Source organism: Psammomys obesus, unplaced genomic scaffold (assembly GCF_907164565.1).
Source record: "Psammomys obesus unplaced genomic scaffold, mPsaObe1.curated_primary_1811, whole genome shotgun sequence".
NCBI classification, from domain to species: Eukaryota; Metazoa; Chordata; class Mammalia; order Rodentia; family Muridae; genus Psammomys; species Psammomys obesus.
In genome coordinates this window covers 18,944,858-18,964,576 of record NW_026596095.1, presented here as the reverse complement: position 1 = coordinate 18,964,576, position 19,719 = coordinate 18,944,858, and the positions used below count along the sequence as shown (strand labels likewise).

At 41.4% G+C, this 19,719-nt stretch overlaps 1 protein-coding gene across 1 annotated transcript in view; it reads right to left on the bottom strand.

Moving 5' to 3' along the window:
- Nucleotides 1–3,982: 3,982 nt before the first annotated feature.
- Nucleotides 3,983–19,719, bottom strand: part of Papss1 (3'-phosphoadenosine 5'-phosphosulfate synthase 1) — a 115,414-nt gene continuing 99,677 nt past the window's right edge. The window contains exon 11 of the mRNA XM_055628074.1: nucleotides 3,983–4,090. Within this exon, the coding sequence (XP_055484049.1) occupies nucleotides 3,983–4,090 (108 nt within the window). The remainder of the gene's footprint in view (nucleotides 4,091–19,719) is intronic.

The following is a 19,719-nucleotide window of genomic DNA, read 5'->3' as shown; positions in this document are numbered from 1 at the left end:
AATTTAAATATCTCCCCCAAAAGAAAGAAGCTCATGGTTTCAGTAAAGAATTCTACCAGACCTTTAAAAAACTAACATCAATATCTTTAAGTTATTCTGCGAAAGATAAACAAAAAGGACACTCCTGAACTCTTTTAATGAGGCACAAATTACACTGATATCAAAATCAACTGTGTTCAACAAAAATAAGAAACTCTAAGACAATCTACCTGAAGAACATAGATGCAAAAATTCTCAATAAAAACATTGCAGGCCAAATCTAAGAATGTATGCCAAGAGCCGGGCATGATGGCGCTCCAGCAGGTGGAGGCAGGTGGATCTCTGTGAGTTTGAGAGCAAGCCTGGTCTACAGAGTACCACCTGAGGACACAGGCTGGGTAAGGGCTTTCTGAATAGGGCTCCAGGTGCCCAAAAAACTATAACCAACAGACATCAAGCAGGTCTTTATGAAATTACAAAGCTTCTGTACTAGAGAAGAAAATTGTTAAATGACTGAAGTAGCCTACTGAATGGGAAAAACAAACAAACAAAAACTGTCAGCTATACATCTGACAGAGGATTAGTATCTAGAACTAAAAAAAAAAAAAAAAAAAAAAAATACAAAAAACAAAACAAAAAAAACCAAACACACCACCAGAAAAACTAACACCCCAACTTTAAAAGTGGGTTAAGCAACTGAGATGAGAATTCTCAGAAGGAGGGATACAAATGGCTAATGAATATTTTTAAAAAACAGTTCATCAAACTTAGCCATCAAGAGAGTGCAAATTGAAACTACCCTGAGATTTCATCTTACCCCAGTCACAATGGCTAAGATTAAGAAAACAAAAGACATTTATTAACTGCATATTTTATACTCCTTAAAAGGAACATATTTAATCAACCTACTCACTGAGAAGGGCATTGAAAAGTTCTAATAATTTTAACGGAAAAAAAAAAGAGAAAGCAAAAGACAAACGCTGGTGAGGATACGGGGAATGACACACTGCTGCACTATGGATAGGAGTGTAAACTGATGCGATCGCTATGGAAACCAATGTGGAAGCTCCTTTAAAAAGCAGAAATAGATCTACCGTATAACTCAACTCTCCCACGTCTGCACATATTCCCGAGGACTTTAGCTCCTGTTACAGAGATCCACTTTGACAGCAACTCTAATCACAATATCCAGGACATGCAGAGTCTAGATGTCCACTACCTGGTGAACAGATAATGAAAATGTGGTACCTGTGGACAGTGGACTTTCATTCAGATGTAAAGAAAAATGAAATGTGAAATCTGCAGGTAAATGAACGGAACTGGAAAACATTATACTGAGAAATGTCCCCTGTGCTCAATCATATATGGATCCTTGTGTCAAATCTTCAGATTTCTGTGTTCAACATAGAGTGCTCGTACAATGTAGGAAAATTGAAAGGAACCATTGATGGAGAGGGGAAAGAAATGTGTAAGAGAAGGGGGATGTGATGTGAAAGAGGAATGAGCACTGTGGGGAGAGAGGTCTAGGTGTGGGGGAGGGGTAACAAACACCAAGGTGCTAGAGGGCAGGCTGGCAGAAGGATAGAAAGAAATAAAAAGCCCCAAAGACTGCCTTTGCTCCCGTGCATTGAAAAAAATGTGATTACAAAATGCCTTGTCAAATGATAGACACTAGGCATCTTGAATTTTGCAATATTCATTTTAAACCCAATCACCTCCCTATCATCTAAATTGCCTAAGAGACAGTCAGATCCAGAAAAGACAAGGCTTGGATTGCTTCACGTTGTATGCCTTAGCCCAGTGCCCAGAATGTAGTTTGTGCTCATCAATTATTTTTAATTGAAGGAAGGACAAATTAAGGATTCAAGCATCTACAGAAAGAATTTTCTTTTTCTAAGAAAAATCTTAAAAAGCTGTCGTGACAGGAAAGATTAAAAGGAGTAGATAGAGGAGAGGGGAAGGACTGGGAGGAGAGGAGGGAGGAAAAACTGCAGACAGGATGCATAATTAATTAATTGATTGATTAATTAATTAAAGAAAATTGCCAGGTGGTGGTGCTTGCCTGTAATCCCAGCACTCCAGAAGCAGAGGCAGGCGGATCACTGAATTCAAGTCCAGCATGATCTACAGGGCAAGTTCCAGGACGGCCAGGGCTGCTCAGAGAAACTGTTTTTTGAAAAACCAAAAAAAGAAGAAGGAAGGAAGGAGGGAGGGAGGGAGGGAGGGAGGGAGAGACGGAAAGAAAAAGCTACACAGCAGGAAATACAGGAAAATGCCAACACAGTAAACACATCACTACTGCTATTTTATGTGGGAGCGTGTTTGTGCATGTGTGTTCACGTATACAACAAATGTATGTGTAAGTGCTGAGATCAGAGGTCAACCTAGGGTATAGTTCCTCAGGACCCACCCACCTTGTCTACTGAGACAAAGTTTCTCACTGGGACCCAGGTGCTCCTGGATTAGGCTAGGCTAGCTCACCCGGAGGGAAATCCGGGCAGCCACCTGTCCCCACCCCATACCCCATCAACCAAGGTATTTGAAGTGCACACAACCGCACCTGGCTTGTATTATAGGAGCCAGGACCAGCCCAAGAACCTTCTGAGTTGATGGCAAGGTATCCACTGAGAGATCTCCATGGCTATCTTTTTGATAATTAATAAATGTTTTACTTTAAATGGACTTTAATAAAAAAAAAACTCCTAAAAGTTATATTAAAAACCGATATTAACTGACAGTAACAATGACCAACCATGACAGGAAAGATACCCTCAAAGCTAATTGTCATATCTTAGAAACTAAAATCCACCACCACTACAAAAACGAAAAAAACAAACTCACTCCGAGGAACTGGAACCTCCAGCTAAAGCTAAGATCTGGCAACTTGCTGCTTTTCAGTTAGAGTAAACCACTACACCCAAAGAGGAAATTTCAAATGAATGAGTGTTCTAATGTGGCAGGCAATTAGGTAAAAGGGGGGGGGGGAAGGGAATAGAACCAGACTATAATAGAGTAAGTCTTCAAAACAGATGTAGCTGTAAAAAGCAGTCATTGTTTGAGTGGCTAAGATGTAGTAGCATTGTTGGGATCACTACACCAACCCCCAGGCTCCAAAACATGAGAACACTTACTGCCCAGTACTGAAAAAAATAAAACTGGTGGGGGAGACTGAAAAAAACTAAAACTCAGGGGGGGGGGAAGGAGATATGTGTAACCAGGAAACCTTAAGTTCAAAGTTTCAAGGCATGATTGGCTCAGCTGTTTACTTCTTAAAGGATATTAAAGCCAAAGATTTAATATGCAAAAATATGAAAAGAAAACTTACTTTTAAACTTTAATGGAATTTTCTGGGCTGTTTCTACATTACATGTATATTTATTTATAAAGTATATACATGTACTGTTGGTCCATATATGAAATTGTATGTCAGTATGGAGGCAACTGGGGTTCCTTATTCCCAGATGTCTTAGTTAGGGTCATTATTAGAACACCAAAACCAAAAACAACTTGAAGAGAGAAAGGTGCATTTGGCTTACCAGGTTGCAGTCTATCTTCACGGCAGGAAGCCAAAGCAGAAACCTGGCAACAGGAACCTGGAGGCAGGAATCGAAGCAGCAGCTTTGGAGGAATGCGGGGAACTGGCTTATTCCACATGGCTTGCTTAGTTTCCTTTTTTATTCCCAGTTCCACCTGTCCAGGAACTAGGCATCATCCTCAGTGGGCTGAGCCCCACCCACATCAATCATTAATCAAGAAAATGTCTCACAGACTTGCCTACAGCCCAACAGATGGAGGCATTTTCTCAATATAGGATCCTCCTTCCCAGATGATTCTAGCTTGTGTTGATATGAAAACTAGGCAGCACAGCAGGTGATCCTCAGAGCTGGTCAAGTTAACAACAAAAAACTAAGCAGCACAGGGTGAAAAGGTGAACCCTAATGGCACAAGCACACCCTAAAGCTGTAAGGAAGGCTTTATCCCAGCTTTTTGGGGCTTGAGATAGTCACATGGCAAGTGTGAGTGTCACTTCCGTATAAATCTCCAATATCTTCATGTGAATCTTTGCAGTGTGAGTCTCCAATACACCAATGAATTCACCAAAGTAAATTCCCTATGACAGAAAAGAAAAACAGGTTTACGGGTTTCTGTTAAGATGCCAAGTATGCACTGAGCTTAAAGTGTTTGAAGTTGCAGGTTCTTTCATACTTCTGCATGGATACTTGAGTATGACCTGTCTGCCACTGCATGTTACACATTTTTGTTTCATTTTTCATAAAGGCGTGAAATATCATTTCAATGATTTAACCTTAAAACAACAACAATAACCGAAGAGTCCTCTATTCTAATTACTCCCAGGTTCCTCACCAGCACTCAACGTTGTCATCAGTGCTGTCCTGCTGGGCTAAAATTCTATTTCTAATCTATTCTGTGTGCTCTTCCCACCTCTGGATGGTTTTTCTCTCCATGCCCTTACCGCTCTGCTCCAAGAATTCTTTCACTTAGTCAACACTGACTCACTTTCCAGCAAGATTTTTATCCTTACTTGGCTGAAAGGAAAGGTCACTTTTCCACCTGTTGAGGATCTTCAGTTTCCACAACGTCCCCTCTGTAAGATGTTTACCGGAATGACAATAATTTTGAATGTCCTCTCGCTGGCTTTTTAGTTGACGCTGGGGTAACTCACCGCTGATGTACTATTTCTTTTGGTATTTGTACATTCCAAGACCTTGCATTTCACTACTGCCAAATGGAACGCAGATGGTTTCAATGCAGAAGCCACAGTCTGTGCTAGGTCTCCTTCCTGATCCGAATTCTTCAGGAGGCTTTCATTTCAAGCTGCTGCTCCCAGGAGTCTCTGGCCTTGTCTTTATGACTTAATCTCCATAGAAAGCGGCATTCCATCTTAAAGGGCCCAACACTGAGATTATTACAGAATCAACCTTATACCATCCTAGCCACCACTGTGTCGCGCATGTCATCACTCACATCTCTGCCTATCAAGTGGCAGTCCCTAATACATCACGCAGACATCATCGGCTTGGGTATAACATTACTTCTCAAGCACTTACACAACTTCCTCTCCCAGCAAACCACTTGTCAACGTGGTTTGACATCTGTGGGTGAAATGTTGATTCGTCTCCCCCACCCCCATCTCTTATTCTAAATCAGACCTAATCATATACTATATCCCTGGCCTCTTAGCAAAAAAAAAAAAAAAAAAAAAAAAAATCTCAGTCCAGAGCTACAGTGAGGAAAGAGACCAGAGAAATGAACACTAACTATGAATGCTAAACCTTTTTATGACCCCAAAACATAGGTTTGAAACCCAGAACCTATGGGCTGGCTTCATGTGGAAAGGAACATTCTGGCTGTGTGGATTCCAGAAGTTTCATTCAAGAATACCCCTGCTGACTGTCCTTATAGGTGACAGAATGGGGGGGGGGGTGATCCTAAGAGAAGATCATGAGAAGAGGCCGAGAATGGAATCATGTAGCAGCCACAGCCCAACCCTGGGGCCACCAGAAGCAGTGAGAGGCAATGAAGACCCACACACACACACCTTCCCCTGAGCCAGCAGAGAGAGCACAGCCCTTACTTTTAGATTTCTGAACTCAAGAACTGTAAAAGGATAGGTTTCTGTTGTGCTGCCCTGTCTAGTTCAATGTAACAGCCTCAGGAAACCGACAAGCCCATTAGACCTCTTGCTTTCTTAAGGAGGGAAACGTATCTTCTAAAGTTAAGACTGGTGAGTGAGCATCCAAAGGTCACAAACACTAGAGCCATCGAATGCTTCGTTTATACCATAAATACAGGACGTTTCCTGTATTCGAGACCCCATGTTAATGACTTGAGCTATGCGGTAATCAAACAACAGCTACAAGCAATGACCTGGCTGGGGAGAGCTAGCATGCCTGGTGCTTCAGTTCAGAAATAAATCCAAAGAAACTGCACTTTCTGAAGGGAGATGGACCGCTGAAACGCTTTTAACTTGTTGGTAGGCCTTAATTATGTGTACAGTAATTAATAGCACGTGGAACATGTTTCTTCCAAACACACAGCTTGAAACATGAGGCATATGGCCAAATAGATTTTGGGCATTGCTGGGCTCAAGTCTTTAGGAGAGTGGTTAGAAGTCTCTGCTGACCCCTTCAGTGGCAGTGGTAATGGACACATGTGTGTCGCTGTTTAGGTAAGGGCTTCCTTTTCTTTGTTTTTTAAAGGCCTCAAGACACTTTACACATGTTATAGAAAACTTGTTTTTGACTTGTTTTTTTGTTTTTTTGTTTTTTACAGTAGGCTGGACACATTTGAGAGATTCTTCAGATGTGACGAAGCATAGAGAAGCCTTCCTCGGCCATGCCATGAGTATGAATACAGTAACTTTCATTTATTGTGATTATTACTATCTTGGCACATGACTAAACGGTTTAGTCAACTTAGGTCAACTCCCCCCCACTGTATCAGATGAATGGGGAGGAGGTCCCCCCTATCAGTGGACTTGGCAAGGGGCACGGTGGAGAGGAGGGAGGGAGGGAGGGACTGGGAGGGAAAGAGGGATCGGGACACGGCTGGGGTACATAGTTAATAAAATGTAACTGATAAGAAAAAAATAAAATACGAAAAAAAACAACAAAGTGAATAAACTGTAATTAATGTAAAAAATAAAATTAAAAAAACAAAAACAAAAAAAAAAAAAAAGAAAAAGAAAAACACAACCCTAAGTGTTATGTACCAGCGCACTTCTACTTTAAAGTCAACTGTTGATCTGCATTCTTGAAAAACCTCTTACTTCTTTCTGGTGAGTATAGTGGGTTTGAATGTTTTTGCAAGCAGTATCTTCCCATTTGCCACATACACACACATGCACACACATACACACACACACACACACACACACACACAGACACCATGCCTTCCCATGACCTTGCTCTCTTACAGGCTCTGAAACAATCATCACAATCTTAGACATAGAAATGAAAATGACTTACAAAAAGTCCATGTTCCTCATTAAGTCATGGGAAAGAGAAGAAGAGGAAAAATGTCCTCTAGAAGCCTGACAATAATACAACCCCTCAGCTTTGACCTCCACGTTGCCTAGAGACAAACTGATGGACGCAGGCCAACATATGGCCATTCTGATTCCCTTCTCATTATTTCCTCTTCCGTTTTTCTGCTGTTGTGTCTTGACCACAGCCCAGAGAAGTAGTTATGCCGTGTGGCTCACATGGCAGAACTCACGCAGAATTTTCAGATGGTGCAGAGCATAAAGATTGGCTCGCAGTGAGCACCTAAAAAGTTTCTACAAAGCCTCAGTGGGTGTGCTGTTTCAGAGCTGTGCTTTCAAGTGTGGTCACATGGTCTCGGAGTCCCCTATGGTGGTTTTGTTAGGATGTTAGTTTTCCTGTTTTGAGGTAAAGTTTCTCTATAGCCCAGGCTGGCCTCCAACTCTCATGCCTTGAATGCTTGATCCTCCTGCCTCCACCTCCAAAGTACTAGGATTACAAATATGTTCTACCATGCCAGAAAGTATTATATGGCACTTACAGGGCTTTATTTGTGGTTGGGATTGCATTCAGGGACTTGTACATGGGCACACTTTACCACAGCCTCAGCCTTGCAACAGTGTTTTCAATGTAGCTTCTCCTCTGAGAACTCACCTCAAACCTCTGAATAAAAAAGGTATCCTGGAGCCCTGGGAACATGCATGGCTGTGGTCCATTTCACTCAATGGGCTGTGAAACAAGGAAGCCAGGACTGGGGAGCTGGCTCCATTCATCAAGGGCTTACTACGCACAAGCATGAGGGCCTGGACTCAAATTCCTAGAAGCCACGTAAGGGGCAGCAGCACACGTCTGTTATTCCCAGTAGCTCTATGAGGAGATGGGAAACAGAGACAGGACACTCTTCAGAGGTACACGGGCCAGCTACCCTGGGGCACAGGGGGATAAACAAGATAGGATGCAAGGACCAACATCTGAGATTGTCCTCTGACCTCCACATATGCACCATGGTACACACATGAACATACACAAAGGTACACACACACTGGAAACTATCTGTCCTAGAAATCTCCCCAGGATGTGGCTAGGGAATGCATTTCTAGCAACAAGTGTAGATGAGAAGTGGTTGTACAGAATAGAGAAGAGGAACAGTGACTTGAACACAAAACCATAAGAAAACTGCCTTGAAGAATAAAGAAAAGCATTGCCTTAGCTCTCCCAAGACCATGAATCCCGTGCTCAATTCCAGCATTCAAAACCTATTTACTAAGTATGTACTTCACATAAAACATTGAACTCCACCATCAGCATACAGAAAAACAAATCTCTGAACTGTAGTAGCTTACGAGAGGAGCAATAAAAATAAATAGCATATTATTCAACAACATATCAGTACTCCGAAGAAAACTATCATCAAGGATAAAGAATGGTGGGGAGCAGGCTACGTCAGATGAAGTTCCATATCTGATAAGGAAACAGCATGAGGGAGTTAACCCTATACATAGTTAAATAAAAGGAATTTGAGCTAATGAAATGGTGAGGAGCTTGGAAGAAAAGAGCAAATTTGAAGACTACAAAGAAGAGAAAGGGGCTAATGTGCCTGGAACAATGTGAGTGAGCACATCACAGTGGTCTGGTTCAATTCATCCCATAACCTTTGTTTCCTCAACATACATTTATAGGGCAAATTTCATTTCCTGTGTTGTGACCCCTAACAGGCTTGGTTTGTAAAGTTCTGATTTGGTTTCTCAACACAAGGGTGACTTGAAAAAGGTCCAAGTTTTTTTTTTTTTCAATAAACTAATCAGCTAGCTATCTACACAACTGTGCCGCCATGCTTCTGTAACTCTTCGATGACATCCCTACCTATGGAGTCATCCATCCTATTAAGACCCAGAGGAAAGCCCAATGTGTCCAAAAGGCTCCAGTCTCTACACTGAAGCATCATGAACATATTGGCATAGATTTGCCTATTCAGTTAGCTAAGAGCCAAGGACCTGGATGTCTACTGTGGCATATCACAGTTGGGAGTGGGCATCAGGGTGAGGAGAAGGAGCTGTAGCGGCGACTGGCTGAAAAGAGACATAAATGGAAAGATGTCTTCCTGTGGTCACAACTTCCACCAGAAGCTGACATCTCTAACAACCCATAGGCCATGTCAGGGCAGCATGAGGACCCAGAGGGTATAAGGCTGTAAAATTATGGAACTTCTTAAGTGAAGAGGAAAACCATAGATAAAACTTTTTTTTTTCCTTTTCACATTTTCAAGACTGATCATTTCCCCATACACTAAGCCAACCTCATTTCCAATTTAGCTGCTTCTGCACCCTTCATTGCTCATTGCCCAGCTGTCTCTCCTGCTTCCAATTCCTTGTGAGCAGATTTATCCATCTCCCTGATGACCACCCACACAAAATCTACCATTATAACATTTTTAAAAGCCAGTACTACTTTCATAACTACTCTCTTTTACATTTGGACCTTCCCTTTTTATTTGAAGAAATAAAAGTAAGTCCCTGTGATGCTCACAGTAAGCCATTACTGTAATAAGATACTGGGGGGGGGGTCAACTTAATGAAGGAAAGGTTCACTGTGGGGAAAAGAGAGGGGGAAGCAGAGTGGCTTCCACTACGCTGTTTGTGAAATAGACGGAATGCCTATGAGCACTTAGAGGTACTTGTTTTCACCTGTCATTTCATCTAAGCCCCAGTCACCTACATTCCAAGTTTGTCTTTTCCCACTAACTAATCTTGTCTGGAGATGTCCTGCCAAGCAGTCACAGGTACACTTACATAACGTTCTAGGTGCTTCCCAGTTAATCAAGTTAAGAGTAACGATTAGAGTCCCAAAGAAGTCAGATCAGGTAAGAGCTGGTTTGAGAGCAAACAACCAGAAGTGAAGTTCTCATGAACAGCTCTTTCTGTGCAGAGAATGACAGTGGACACACAACCTCAAAGGACAGCAGCCAAAGGGCGACCACAAATATGGTCCAATTGACATGGGAGAGCATCTATTCAGATCTTGAAGATGGATCAGTGGGGCAGATCCTGTGCTGTGAAGATGAAACCATGCTCAGCTTTACTAGCTGATGTGATTTTAGAACCAATAACAACCAGAAATTTAACCCTTTTCTTGGCTTTTTTTTTTTTCTGGTTTGGTTTTGTTGGTTGATTGGCTCTGTTTTGCTTTGCTTCTAAAATGGTTTATCTCAGAATTAGATCATTATGGTTTGTCGTCACTTGTTTCTGAAAAGCTGTTCGGATGCTTCTCAAGCCCAAGTTTGAACATCCTATGTCTATACACTCACTGATACATGAAGCTAGAAGTGTAACATTAGTGTAATGTTAAAAACAATACAAAAGCTCGTAAGGAAGTGTGGGCCTACAGTCCCAACATTTGGGGAATCCTGAATCCAAAGTCAGCCAGGGACACATAGCAAGAAGATATCTCCAAAGAAGGAGGAAGAGGAAGGAAAAAGGAGAGCAATGGGAATAGGAAAGAAACCAGTGTATTCTACTAGTTGTCAAGCCCACCGTTCATATTTATGTGCTTCAGAGTTCAGGAACTTCCCCATTTTATCCTACATTGATTCCTCTAGACCGTCCTATACATTTCTATAGCTGAAAAAAACTATCCAAATCATGTTTGGCTGAAGACTCAATTCCATCCCAGATTCGCTTGTGATACCTACTGAACATCTGCACATATTCTTTTTTTTTTTTTTTTTAGAAAATTTTATTTATTGTTTATTACAATTTATACACTTTGTGTCCTGGCTGTGGCCCTCTCCCTCCTCTCCTCCCAATCCCTTCCTCCCCCCCCTCCTCCTATGCCGCTCCCCTAGTCCACTGATTGGGGAGGTCCTTCTCTTCTTTTATCTGGTCTCATCAAGGCTGGCTGCATCATCTTCCTCTGTGGCCTTCCAAGAGGTGATCAGAGAGCCTACCACTGAGTTCATGCCACATTACAGCCCTTTTTTCCCTTGCTAGAGAACCCACTTGGTGACTGAGTCTGCAGGCTACATCTGAGCAGGGTTTTTCTTTTTTTTAACATTTTTTTATTTTAATTTTTGTTAATTACACTTTATTCCCTTTGTATCTCCCCATAAACCCCTACCTTCTCCCCTCCCAATCCCACCTTCCCTCACCCTTCTCCATGCATGCCCTACCCCAAGTCCACTGATAGGGGAGGTCTTCCTCTCCTTCCTTCTGATCCTAGTCTTTCAGATCTCATCAGGTGTGGCTGCATTGTCTTCCTCCGTGGCCTGGTAAGGCTGCTCCCCCATCAGGGTGAGGTGATCAAAGAGCAGGCCAATCAGTTCATGTTAGAGGCAGTCCCTGTTCCCATTACTATGGGACCCACTTGGACACTGAGCTGCCATGGGCTACATCTGTGCAGGGGTTCTAGGTTATCTCCATGCATGGTCCTTGGTTGGAGTATCAGTCTCAGGAAAGACCCCTGTGCTCAGATTTTTTGGTTCTGTTGCTCTCCTTGTGGACCTCCTGTCCTCTCCAGATCTTACTATTTCCCACTTCTTTCATAAGATTCTATGCACTCTGCTTTGATAGTCTGCAGGGCAGAGCCTTGCAGGGGCCCTCTGTGGCAGGCTCCTAACTTGATCCCTGTTTTCTCCTTCTTCTGATGTCCATTTTCTTTGCCTTTTGGGATGAGATAAAAAACAAAAACAAAAACATAATACTCTGGGCAATATGGGCAAGGCCTCTCTCATCAGACAGCAAAGGATCAACAGGTTGTAAACGGCATCTATTCCCAGAATTCCAGGAGAAGGACAGGTTAACATCTCTTTTCTGTGAAGAATTCCTGCTAGTTTAACTTTCATGGCTTCTCCAGTGCTCATCTGTGTTCTGCAAGTACTGCTTGCCCTTTACAAATATGTACGAAGAAATGTACCCCAAAGTCTCTCATCTCTGCCAGATCTTCAGTGCAGGAGCGATGGTATGACAGAAAGGCAGTGAGGGACACAGGAAAAAAAGAAAAGAAAAAGAGCCAACTGCAGTGCAAATACTGCATGGTCCTAACTGAACCCTTGCCAGCTGCTCATGGAAGTGTAGACGAGAAATGTCCTCTCATCCTTCACACAAGCCTATTTCTAATTCAGAGACAAAAGTTGGTTCACTAAAATAGGTAAGTTTTGTGTACATGAAAAGGGAGCCTCTGTGACAAGACTGTGTCCAGGATGCTTTCAAAAGAAAATCACAAGACTTTGAGGTGAGCATCATACAACAGACCTTGGCAAATCCAGGAGGATGCTAAGTTGGGGTTCATTCTCTAGCCCACACTGCCTCCCTGTGGGAAGTTTTCTAGGGAAGGATGTACTAAAGGCAAGTCCTCACTATAAAATGATTAGACTTGGGCTCTGTGTCATTTAATGCTCCAAGTTCATTTCCGAACACTGGGTTATGAATAGTGTCCATGAGAGATTTTTTTTGAAAGACTGATGCACATTGTGATATTGGAATGATTTTTAAACTTAAGTAGCTATGAGAAATGATTCTTGCAAATATTAAGTTTAAGAAATGAAATAGCCACCGTGTAATGGTTTTGTTTTTAATTCTTTGAATAATTATACCCTAGAGGCCTTCTTTGATTGCGTTATTTGTGTGGACTATTTTCAGCTAAGGTCCCTAAAAATTCCAAACTGAAAAGGCATCACTTCCACTTGTTATATAATTAATATGACTTTCTTAGCCTCATACTTAATCATGATAGGTAAAAATCCAGTGCATTGCCACTAAAACTAACAACTGCTTTCTGCCTGGATATTTTCCTGAAGTGAGACTTTTAAACCTAGCCAATGTCAGGTGTGCTTCTGAGAATTAAAAACATGGACATAAGCATTTAAGAAATACCCAGTGGGAAGGAGACTGGAGAAAGGCTGAGTGGTTAAGAGTCCTTGGTTCTCTTTAAGAAGGGCTGGGTTTTATTTCCAGCACCCTCGTGGTGGCTCACAACCATCTTTTACTCCAGTTCGAGGGGATCCAATGCTCTCTTCTGAAGGCACAGATATACCAGATACACCAGGCACAGATATACATGCAAACAAAACACCCATACACACAAAATAAAATAATAATAACAATAAAATAAGTTTCTCAAGAGGCTATGGAAACAGCTCAGTGGTAGAGCCTTTTCCAGGTATGTTTAAAGGGTGAGTTCAATTCCCCACTATCAAAAGGGAAAGGAATTACTTTCATTTACCTGGTAAAAAAGGGAAGTCATGTAATACTCTTTTCCAAGAAAACATATTCTATTTCAGGCACAACATATACTTCTCAAGGCTTTAGGAGTTATTCTTTTTAATTTACCCAAAGTCTTTAACAGTACAAATGCACCAAGGAAAAAAAGAAGAAGAAGAAGAAGAAGAAGAAGAAGAAGAAGAAGAAGAAGAAGAAGAAGAAGAAGAAGAAGAAGAAGAAGAAGAAGAAGAAATGGTTTTAGCCTTTGGTTTCCATAGAAGACCCTGAGCTATTTCCAGAAGTGAAGTAATTGTTCATGATCTACCTTAATGAAGCTATCTGAAGCCTCGGCCTTTGAGTCCCCGGAATCTCAGAAGGATTCAAATTCATTACTTGTGTGTTTCGTGGGCAGCTCCCTTTGAAGTGGTTCTGGGATCCATGCTATTGTTTGAAATGCCTGGCTGTCAGTAAATAGTATTTCCTTGGTGCCTGTCAAGCTGCTTTCTTTCTTAAGTCCTTGAACTACACAGCCCTGGCTACGACTCCATAAGCATTTTATTTGCCCAGTCTGCAAGTGCTAGCATTTATGCACAATCCTCCTTATTCCTTGGTTGCTTTATCTCCATAAGAAAAAAATCACTGCCACATTCCTAATGCTTAGCTGAAACTTCGTTGTTATTTTCCAAGGGTCCAATTGTTTTATTAATTACTCACATGTGCAAATAAAACCTTGAACAACTTTTTATGTTTTAATGATGGACAATGGAATTCCACATGTCATCCATATGACAAGCACATGATTTCTGCTGCTTTATGCTAGTATTATTGACGTAAATACCACAAAGATTAATTTAAAAATGATAGAGCATATGAGCAGAAAGAGACACAGGCCTGGAACTTGGGGAGAGAAAGGTAGAGGGAGGAGCAGGTTAAGAAAAAAGGAGAGGAGATCTGAGGGAATATGCCCGGCTACATGTCAAAATGAAAGGCAGAAACCTCCAACTCATAAACACAGGCTACAGAAGAAAAGGAGAAATTTGGCCATGAAAAATGTGCAAGGAGTAAAGTGAAGATCCATCACTGGGGTCTAAGCAAACACAAGCTAACAGATGTCCACACGCCCAGAAGTAAAGGGAGAATGCTTCCATTTTCTCTTCCTGACTCAGTTGGGCTTTAAAGGTACAGAAGTAGCCAGCCATGGTGGTGTGGCCTGTAACGTTAGCTTCTCAAGGGGCTGAGGCAAGTGGATTGCAAGTTCAAGGCCAGTTTGTGTAATAAAGTGATATCCTAACTCAGGGGGAAAAAGGTAAGAAGAGGGTCTGGAGTAGAGCTCAGTGAGAAAGCAATTGCCAGGCATATGTAAGTCCCTGGGTTCTATATGACTAATTGCTTCCAAAAACTTGGTCAAGTTTACCTGTCTAGAATAGAGTTTCCTAATGCTTCAAACAGCAGTAAGTGCATTAGGATGGTGTTTCTTTATACTTCAAACGGGGATAGTGTGTTAGGTAACTCCAAGCGAGGTTTTGGTTCTGAAAATTCTAAAATCAGTTACACATGGTCAGAAGAAGGCCAGAAAGTCTTTCAAAGATAACCAGATGGAGTCTTTGTTCTCCCCCCAAACCAAATGTTGTTATGGTGTGAATGTTGTCCCCTCTGAAACTCTTTGAAATTTGATTACCACTGTAATAGTACCAAGAGGTGAGATTTTAAGCAATGACTGGGCCATAAGGGTCCTGTCTTTGTGGGTAGGATTAATGGCACTATAAAAGTGGATCTGAGGGGATCTCCCTGGTTCTTTCTCAAAGGAGAGCAGAAGCACAAGCTGAAGAGGGAAAGGAGGTTGCTGGCCTCTCTTGCCCACTCGCCATGTGAGGACAGGCATCCTCCCTTCCAGAGGGCACAGCAAGAGGACCAGATGGTAGCACAGTGGTCATGGGCTCCCCATCCTCTTAGAAATATGAGCAATAAATGTCTGTTCTCTACAAATGCCAGGCTGTGCTTTTTCCTCCCAGCAGCATGAAAAAGCAGAAACCAATGCTGGGCATTATCTTCACTTCTGATGGAATCACATGTGTGGGGACAGGGAATTCTGTTTCCCTTCAGTAGAAAAGGGAGAGAGTGGCCAGCAAAAAGAACTGGGTGCAAGCATAAAAACCAACTCAGGAAAGAACTTTTATATGAGAAAAAGTGGACACAGATGGAGGAAGGGAAAGAGATCACCAGATAGACAACAAAGGGAGATAGAAGGGAGATTTAGAAAGATATATTAGCCTGTTTCAAGGTTCAGGCATATAGATGAGGTCTTTATGGCATGTGCAGAGATCAAAGGGCACTGATAAAATCCGACACATCAGAAGGTAGAGGGACTGTGTTCTGGAACATTTATTTTATCCAACAAAAGTGGGATTTAACAGAGAGCTTTAAAGGTACATCAGAGAGGCCAAAGTCAGACTCAAGACTGAAACTTCATGCTGGCTTTTGTCATTTGAATGATGTGAGATATATGTACCATCCCTGCCTCGCTCTCCTCATCTGTTGAGTGGGAGTAATAATAATACTCATCTCACAAAGGAGTTCAGAAATTTGTGTGAGATAATGCGCCAAAGCACGCAGAAAATGCCTAGCATAAAGAAAGCCTCTGCGCGTGTTAACTGTGGCCAGCACAATCCGACTCCTAACTTAAACACACGGTGTTGTGTTTCTTAAGGATATATGCACAATTCATGGGGATTGAAATGTAAGGAAGAGACAAGTGTTGGACTAAGTTGCAGAATTTTTTTTATGAATACTTTTCTCCTCCTGAATGAATAAAGCAAAGGCACAATGGCCTGTTGAAAGCTAAGAGTGACTGTTTGGAGTTGAAATATACAGTGGGTTAGAAAACATTTACACTGGTCAGTGAGACCTAGCCTGAGAAATGTTTTATATCATCCATCACTAAAGCTAACTGCCCAAACAGCTTAATCAGATTAAGAGAAAATTACTAATTCCCATTAATTCCCCTGTGTGAGTTCCAGGATAAACAAGCCAACGAAATGAAGACTTTCTTCTGATGCCCAGATTCAGAACAGAAGGCCCAGTGCAAAACTAGCCTGGGGCTGCAAAGCTGACTTAAGCCGAAGAGCCATGGAAGAGAACTGGTTCCCAGTCAGCAAATGGGTCTCCTGTAAAGGGTGATGTGGTCACACCACTGCAGTGACATTCTACCACCTGACCACATACCTCATGATTTCTAAGGCCAAGAAACATGGGAACCTCCACAGTGATAGCCATGGGCTACATACAAAGACTAAGTCTGTTGCTGCTAAGAAAATGTCTATAGGGAAAAACCCATGTAGGCTAAGACTGGGGCTGCAATCCCAGCTGACAGAGATGGGAGAGTTAAAGGGAAATGGTGATTGATATAAATGTGACATCTTTCCCATTTGTTTGTTGAATCCAGAAAGCACATCTCCCTTTCATCCTTAAATTCCTGGAATCCAGACTCGGTCAAATCATGCAGAAAGACTAAAGAGAAGGAAACCCTGGCTGGCCTCTTTCACTCAAGGTCCACGGGAACAACTCCAGTGCTACTGTGGATCACAGTTCTGACAGAAGCTATGTTAACGTGAGATCAGCTTTTAAAAAGAAAAAAAAAATGACAGTAGTCAAAGGAAGAGTAAAGATTTAAACGGTAGGAATGGAAAGGGAGGACTAAAGAGTGAGGCAGGAGATAAAAGGAACAGGACAAGCAGTGTTGGACTGTGGGGTCAGAGGAAGAAATTCCTGATCTCCACTGTGTCATATAACATTTGTATAATCTAGGAAAGCCCTCTGTTTCCTCATCTGTTAAATGGGTGTATGAAAAGTAGAATAGAAGCTGGAGTTAAGCAAGAGGAGTATGTACTTTCACAATCCTTAGAGTAAATGCTTCCTCCAGTTCTGCCTGCATTTTGCTTCTCTTGCTTACTCACACGCCAGCCCAAGCCTTCCGAAAGGGGATCTTCATTACAGTAAAATAATAAAGATATGAAAATTTTTCATGAAATTGCATATAAAATAAGTGCTAAATAATTGGCTTACGTTACTAAACATAGTTGAATGATTAAGCAAATGAAATAGAATTTCCATCCTTGTTCCTGGCTGGGCTGAAGGACTACATGTTGTGCCACCAAAAATTAAAAGTGAAAGAAAGAACAAGAATAAGGACGTGAAATTGAGAGATAACTTTGACATGCCTAGGGGACATTTAGGTGCAGACAGTCAATACTATTGTGTACCTATCCTGAGGTAGTACTCTGGTACCTAGAAGTAAGGATCAGAGATATACTACCAAACAGAAGAAAAGGTGTATTCCCAAACGAAGACAGCAACTTACAAGAATTCACAGAACTGGAGGTCAAGAAAGGTCTTAATTGTGGTGCATGATGGGAAGTGTAGCCCACCATATCTTATTTACCACCAGAGTACTTAAGCTTAGCAGATAATACTCTCTTTTCAGAAAAACCAATTAGAGTCCATAGATCAAAGCCTAAAATTCTCAGTAAGTGGAATTAATTAAGCACATTAGTTTTCTTCTGCACATAAGGGGTTCTCCTAGAACAACAGGCCAGAGAATAGGACCAAAGGCAACGCACGTATTTGCTTTATGACTGTTTGCCTTTTCATTAAAGACCTATGAGGAAAACCCTGTAATTTGTGGAAAATAAGCTTCTTTACATTGACTCAGAAAATATTTTAAAAAGTTGTATATCCTTCATAGAATATTAGTAGATATTTATCTTAGTTAGGCTTACTATCGCTATGATAAAAGACTATGACCAAAGCAACTTGAGGAGGAAAGGGTTTATTTGGCTTACACTTCTACAGCACTGTTCATCACTGTAGGAAGTCTTGACAGAAACTCAGAACAGAACCTAGAGGCTGGAGTGCGTAGGCTATGGAGGAGTGTTGCTTGCTGGCTTGCTCCTCATGTCTTGCTCAGCCTATTTTCTTATAGTATGTAGTACCACCAAGCCCAGAGATTGTCATCACCCAGAGTGAGCTGGGACCTCCCACATCAATCACAATTTTTAAAAATTCCCTACAGGCTTGCCTGCAGAACAATTTTATGGAGGCCAGTTTCTTAATTAAGACTTCTTCCTCTCAGATGATTTCATCTTGAATCAAGTTGACATAAAACTATCCAGCACCATGTTGTTTCTGCCAAACAACAAGGAAAAGAAAGAAGTTCAGACTAAAAGGCAATAAAATAAGAAATTACATGTGAAACAAAGGACTAAAACATTAAAATTCAACAATATAATTATAGCCTTATAAAAGGCAGCAATATATCACTTAAGTTATAAAAAAAAATCAGATAACTATTGTAGGAGACAAATTTGGACTGTTCTATCAGGGTTTGAGTTTTTCAAAAGCAAAAAGATTAGACAATGATATACACAATGAAAACACTGAGGATTTAGATTAAAAGTTCTCAAATTGTCACTAGACTTTTCAAATAAACATTAAATGTCAAAAGGGAAGGGGGAAATTATGAAAAAAACATGCCAATTTTTAAATCCAACAAAATATACTCCAGTCTACAGGAGCTGGGAGACACACTGCTGAAAACCCTTTAATACTCAGCCAATGTAAGCCAATAAAATATTTCAAGGACACAGAGCTTTAAAAAATAATTTCAGAAAATCATTTCTTGAAAAAAAATCTTACTCAGAGATTTTTCCCAAAAATCATAATTTGATCAAACAAAAATCCCATGACTACGTTCTTGCTCAACAGAACAGTCGGAGGTAAAGTGCCAAGGCTAATCTTCACTATCAACTTAATTGGATAACCAAACACCTAGAAACTTAGTGACGTACACCTTAGGTTCTGTCTATGAGGGTGTTTCCTAAGATGATGATGATGATGATGATGATGATGATGATGATTACTACTACTACTACTCTAAAAAGAGTAAGCCCTACCCTGAATGTGTACAGCATTAGGCTGGATTCCTGGGCTGAATAAAAAGGGGAAGAGAAAGCAAGCTGAATACTGGCATCCTATCTCTCTGCTGTCTGATCTATCCTGCCGTTAACAAGCCCCCTCACTCCCCTGACACCACCACAGTCGTTATGCCAGATGATAGCCCCAAACCATGTGCCAAAATAAACTGTTTTTTCCAGTTAAATGTCTCTTAGTCTGGTATTTTGTCACAGTGAGGAGAAAAGTAACTAACAGAGAAAACTGGTACCAGGAGTGAGGTTGCTGCTATAACTTCCTAGCAAGAAAGTTGTGGGCCAAGGACCAAATATATCTGGGCACAAGGGTCTTTTACGAGACTGTTTCTTCAAACAAGGATCATGTAGGGATATAACCTAGAACCTCTACTCGGAGGTAGCCCATGGTAGCTCAGTATTCAAGTGGGTGCCCTAATAAGGGGAACAGGGACTGTTTCTGACATTAACTCAATGGCTGGCTCTTTGACCTCCCCCCCCCCAAGGGAGGAGCAGTCCTGCTAGGCCACATAGGAGGACTTTGAAGCCAGTCCTGAAGATACCTGATAAACCAGGGTCAGA